Source organism: Macrosteles quadrilineatus, unplaced genomic scaffold (assembly GCF_028750875.1).
Source record: "Macrosteles quadrilineatus isolate MER2022 unplaced genomic scaffold, UCM_ALF_1.0 Scaffold_1__1_contigs__length_201487025, whole genome shotgun sequence".
In the NCBI taxonomy this organism is placed as follows: domain Eukaryota; kingdom Metazoa; phylum Arthropoda; class Insecta; order Hemiptera; family Cicadellidae; genus Macrosteles; species Macrosteles quadrilineatus.
The window spans coordinates 97,984,997-97,990,996 of record NW_026542594.1 but is presented as its reverse complement, the minus strand read 5'-3'; the positions used below and the strand labels follow the sequence as shown (position 1 = coordinate 97,990,996).

The following is a 6,000-nucleotide window of genomic DNA, read 5'->3' as shown; positions in this document are numbered from 1 at the left end:
AATATGGGAAACTCCAGAGCCACTTGGGCGGAGCCCGAAAAGATTTTTGAGATAAGAATGTGTCTATATGTGAATCGGGGATGTGAACTATCATTACACCAAATTTCAGCCCAATCCTACCAGTATTTTTCGTGTTTACTTGTCACAAACATCCATCCATCCATCCAAACCTTCTCACTTATAATATTAGTAGGATAGTTTATTTGTCGACTTACACTGTTAAATTATGAAATAGAAATTCCCAACTAGCGCATATTCATGCTTCTAAAAACTTTATGTCTGGGTTTTCAGATGACGATTTAAGTATTTTTTACACAAATGCAACACTTGCTGAATCATCTCTATAGCACCTCTTTTGCAAGATTTCAAAGTTATATTCTTATTTATTAAGGAAATAATGTTAATTATGTTTTTCAGGAGAGAATGATGTAGATTTGAGTATGGCTCAGCAGTTGTATAGAGATACTAGAGCTAGTATTGAGTAAGTATTGTGCTTTGTATCTGTATTTAAACCTTCAAAACCTCACTGGATCTCTTAATTAGCCTTGAGTTGACTATTTTATTAATGCTACAATGTGTTAAAATTTATATTTGACAGGTCAGATGATGTGTATACCAACTATGAGATTCAGTTGCTCCCTTATTTCCATTATTAGCTCATTAAATTGTCTTGAATTTTTGCCATGTGTTCCTTCACAGGTCCAAAGGCCTAAAACTAATAAGCAGTTACAGATTTATCAATAATTTTTGATTCTTGGGTTTTTTATGCCTCCCTCTTGTGACATTAAAAGTATTCCAAAAACAATAGCCTACATAATCCCTGTTTATAAAAATGTACCTCCAAAAAGTAGTTTTACAGTATTTCTAATTTGGTTTCAGAATGATCCCGATTGATTGTCTTGAAGATGATTTGATGCTAGATCTCTTTGGACTCCACATATTTCAAGGTAGCTATGCATGGCTAATGTTTTTCATATTTGGTAAGGTATTGTGTTGACCGATAAGATATTGCTATGTGATTAAATAAGTCAGAGGATTGATTGGGAAACTTTACTGTGGGTAGATAATTTGATCAAGAGCCATGTACAATTTCATAGGATTATTCAAACATGATTGCAACCACTCAAATCTTTGACCAAATTGTTTATTCTTTTCTACAGTAGTTTTGAACCTGCTAAATACTTCAAAAACCTAGTACATAGCTAGTAAAGCTTAGTTTAAGCTTAGTATTGCTAAGGACAACACTAGTATTTCTTTCTGGACAGCCCTCGTTAGATTAACAAAATAAAAAAAAACTCTTAAACATCACGATAAATTGAAGGATTTAAACTGAAAGTATAAACCGAAGAACTTAGCCTGTATTTTTTGCTAAATACACTCTTTTAAAAATGTGAGATTTGGGTAGGTTTTTTTTATTTATTGTGGAAACAAAATGGAGATAAGTAATCAGTTCTTTCTTGTTAGGAGAACTCCAGTCTACCCCAAGGGCCAGCATGGACAGTTTATTGGATAGTTGCTTCGTCGATTCTTCATCCAGGCCAAGGTAACTGATCTGCATTTTTTGCTTTGTTAAGTAAAGTATGGTAGAATCTTGATTATTATACAGTAGTATAACTAGGAGTACTCTCCGATGTTGCGTATGAGAATGAACAAAGACAATTCCATGCATGCAAATCATCCTTCTTTATGGTATTTCTATTCTTTCTACAGAATCAGTTGCCCAAGCAGTTTTTATTTTGCTTAAGCCCTTTGTTAAATATGTAAGAAATTAGAAAATTCAGAATAAAGCACAATCATAAAAGTCTATTTTAATACAAAATCTAAACAAAACAATCAATTGTAAATAAAGTGTTTTTAACATGCGATTTCATACATTAAGCAATATTAATTATAAACATACGATGTTAGACAGTAATATCCATCAATCCTCCCCCTTTAATCGGCAAGGTAGCATCTGGTTGACATGTCTTCTCCAGTTGCAGCCATCATCCATTCGCAAAACATACATCACTTTTCCTTCTTTAGCTGTTACTCTTCCAAAACTCCACTTTTTCCCTTTTTGGTTGTAGCATAAAGCTTGAACCCTTTCTCCAATGTTAAAATTGCGATATCTTTTATTTGAAGTTTCATTCTCATTTGCTGTTTCTAGTTTGTTTGTTTCCAGCGAAGTCAAGACGAGTTCTTATATTTCGACCGAACATAAGGGAGTACGCATCTTTACCCGTTGAGTTTACAGACTTTCTTAGTTGCGTTAGAAACATTGGTAGTTTTGTACTTATGTCTCCTCCCTCACTTTTCATTGCACTTAAGCCCTTCTTTATCGTCTGAACAAATCTTTCTGCTTGCCCATTTGACGAAGGGTTAAATAGAGCACATGTCTTGTGGATGACCCTGTTTATCTTTAAGAAACTTTTGAATGTAAATGATGTGAATTGTGGTCCATTGTCAGATACTAGTACGGGAGGAATACCAAAAGTGTCTTTATGCACCATTCCGAGGTTGTTATCTTTGTTGGAATAACTTCAACCCATTTAGAAAATGAATCAACAATAATGAAAAAGTATTGATTTCCAGCGTATGGTCCAGCAAAATCGATGTGAATTCTCTGCCATGGCTGTTCAGCACTTTCCCAAGGGTGTAGAGTCACTAAGCTTGGTCGATTCTGTTTTTGGCATCACTCTTTGCATGTTTTTGCCAAATTCTCTATGATGCCCTTCCAGTAACAATAACGCTAACCCCTTCATCTTTACAATGCCTAAATGTCCAGTGTGAAGTTCCTGTAGGACTTTACTCTGCAAACTAGTTGGAATAACTATTTTGTTTCCTTTAAACAAGCAATCATTCTGTACAGTAAATTCATGATCATGTAAACCAATTCTTTTGATACTCTTTCCTTCTTTAAGTAATTTAATAATTTCTTTTGTAGTGCTGTCATTGTAAGATTCTCTTGCAATCTCTTCTTTAGTGACTGGCATTGTTTCCAACTGACTTAATTGAAACACAGCATTATCATCCAAGAAATCATCAGGTGTGCTCTCAACTGGAAATCGGGAAAGAAAATCAGCATTCAAATGGTCTTGTGTTCTGCGAAATTCAACAGTGTAGTTAAACCCTGAAAGGAAGTGTGCATAGTTAAAGATCCTTGTAGCTGTCATTGTCGGTAAAGTTCTATGTGGATCGAAAATAGATACTAAAGGCTTGTGATCTGTAATCAGTACAAACTTACGACCATAACAGTAAGAGAAGAATCTTTTCAATCCCCAGTATATTGCTTCCTTATCTATTTGGCTGTATTTTTGTTCACTCCTTGTCAATGTTTGGGAGGCAAAAGCTATTGGTCTTTCACTGCCATCTTTCATTCAATGTGATAGGACAGCCCCAAGTCCTACTGGAGAAGCATCTGTAGCAAGAACCAAGGGTAGCGAAGGATCAAAATGAGCTAATGTCAGTAATATCCGTTCATTTGCAATTTTTTCTTTCACTTTCTTGAAGCTTTGTTCACAAGCTGATGTCCACTTAAATGGTTTGCTCTTCTTTAGCAAATTGTTCAAAGGATAAACTATATCAGAGAAGCATGAAATAAACTTACTGTAGTAAGTCACCAAACCCAGGAATGATCGTAGTTCATTGATGTTCGAAGGTCGTTTTGCATTAGTTATTGCTTCAACTTTTTCAGTACTCTTGTGTAAACCATTGTTATCAATCACGTGTCCCAAATATTTTATGCTCTTCTGAAAGAATTTGCATTTCTCTCTGTTCAATCGTAGACTCTTGCTACGTAACACATTCACTACTTGTTTTAATCTTTGTAAAGTTTCATCAAACGTAGATCCTTGTACAAGTATGTCTTTAAAGAAACACTGTACTCCATCCAGACCTTGTAATGTTGAGTCCATGAATCTTTGCCAGAGAGTTGGAGCGACCTTCACTCCAAACATAAGGCGATTGACCTTAAAAAGCCCTTTGTGTGTGCTTAAGGTTTGCATTTTAGCACTTTCATCGTCCATTACCATATGTAAGTACGCATTACTTATGTCAAGTGTACAAAAGTATTTCCCTCCACTCATGTTTGAGAAAATGTCTTCTATTCTTGGTATGGGATAGTTTACCTCTTCAATTACTTTATTGAGTGTAACCTTGTAGTCGGCACATAATCTCACATTGCCATTTGGTTTTATTACTGAAACCACAGGGGTTCCCCAAGCAGAGTTTTCGACCTTAGTAATGATGTGTTCACGTTCCAATCGTTCAATCTCCCTCTCGACCTTACATTTTATTGCGTATGGTACTTGTCTAGGCTTTATGTAAATAGGTGTAGTGTTTTCCATCACCTGAAATTTAGCTTTGAAGTCAGGAATCTCTCAAATCTCTGTCTTGAAAATATCTTCATAATCTTCAAGTAAGGATGTCAGCTGAGATCCATTTCTTTCTTCAACTGCCCTCATGTCTGCCCAATCAAGTTTCACCTCTCTCATCCACTCATGTCCAAATATAGCATCAACTTGGTGATCTATTACGTATAGCTTCCCAATGAATCTTTGTCCCTTGTAGTTGCATTTCACAAAAGCTACGCCACACGGTTTTATTATTTCTCCTGTGTATGTGCGTAGTTCAACTGCAGTTGATAGAAGCTTTTTGTTCGGAAAATTGTGTTGAAAGTCTTTTAGGGAAATGGAGCTCAATGATGCGCCTGTGTCTAATTCGAATAACATCTCCTTGCCATCCACTGATAATTTTGCATTGAATTTACCTCTGTCTTTGGAATTTGAAAGTAAATGTATGTTATGTAAGTCGTTTCCATCCTCTTCTTCAAAAGCTTCTTCTTCAGCATAGTGAACTGATTTTTGTAACTTACCTTTACTCATGCATACACGAGCAATATGACCAATTTTATTGCAAGAATGACATGTTTCTTCTTTGAATTTACATTTATTAGCCATATGTGATTCATTACCACAACGATAACACTTTCCTCTTAAAGAATCAAAACTCAAGGAAGTTTTATCAAGTTTCGCAGTAGATTTAATGAAATACCTTGTATTTCCTACATCTTTATTTGTTGGTACAGGTACTTGCTGACTTTTGTATCTGACTTGATTCACATGTCTAGCAAAATGTTGCTCAGTAATCATTGCACTTTTTGTTTTTGATAGCTCTATTCCGGTTGCTGTCCTAACTAACTCAGGAAATGTTCTCAATTCACGTTCTTGTAAGAGTCTTGTTCTTATTTCTGGGTCATTTAGTCCTCTGACAAACTGTAATCGCAAAAATATATCACAAACAGACTTTCCACATGCACAGTTGAACTCACAGTTTGTAGATAACCTTTTAAGGTCCGTTGAAAATCTGTTACTGATTCTCCATTCGGTTGTTCTCTAAGTACAAATTTGTATTGTAACGTAACGCTAGTGTACTTGCTTGAGGATCTAAGTACTGTTGTAATAAATGTACTAGTTCTTTGTATGTTTTGTTATTTGGATCATCTGGTGAGCAAATGTCGTATAGCTTTTGATGAATTAATGGTGTGAGAGCATGTAAGAATGTCAATGTTTTCTGATTTTGGTCCTGTATGCATTTTAGTTCCATAAAAGTATCCAAACGTTTTGTAAAATTTCGGAAACTTTCCCTTTCATTGTAGGGCACAAAGTTTAGATTTGAGGTTGTCACATTTGTTGTAGTAGCATGCTGAATCTGATCATTTGAACAATCGACACCTGATGTATCAATTAGGTTTTGTAACATTACCTTGGTAGCAATTGTGGTATTTTCAAATTCTTGTCTGTAAGCGAGTTCATCTTCAATATCATCTTCATTAATCATTAATTCAATGTGGTCCTGTATTATACCAAATTTCGTGTGCAATTCATTTAAATGATGTAGTCTAACTGAAGCATCTGTAGACACTTTGTGCTCTTTCAATAGTTTTGTGATATTTGTAAGCTGAGCTTTCAATGATCTTCTGAGGTTTTTGTACTGGATTATCCTCTCATTCTCATCCTT

The 6,000-nt window shown here is 35.2% G+C and overlaps 1 protein-coding gene across 1 annotated transcript in view; it reads left to right on the top strand.

Annotated features, from left to right (window-relative positions):
- Positions 1–419: 419 nt before the first annotated feature.
- LOC128982330 (uncharacterized) overlaps positions 420–6,000 on the top strand; it is a 44,017-nt gene continuing 38,436 nt past the window's right edge. The window contains exons 1-3 of the mRNA XM_054401307.1: positions 420–481; positions 880–947; positions 1,465–1,543. Coding sequence (XP_054257282.1) covers positions 441–481; positions 880–947; positions 1,465–1,543 — 188 coding nt within the window. The 5' untranslated portion in view covers positions 420–440. The remainder of the gene's footprint in view (positions 482–879; positions 948–1,464; positions 1,544–6,000) is intronic.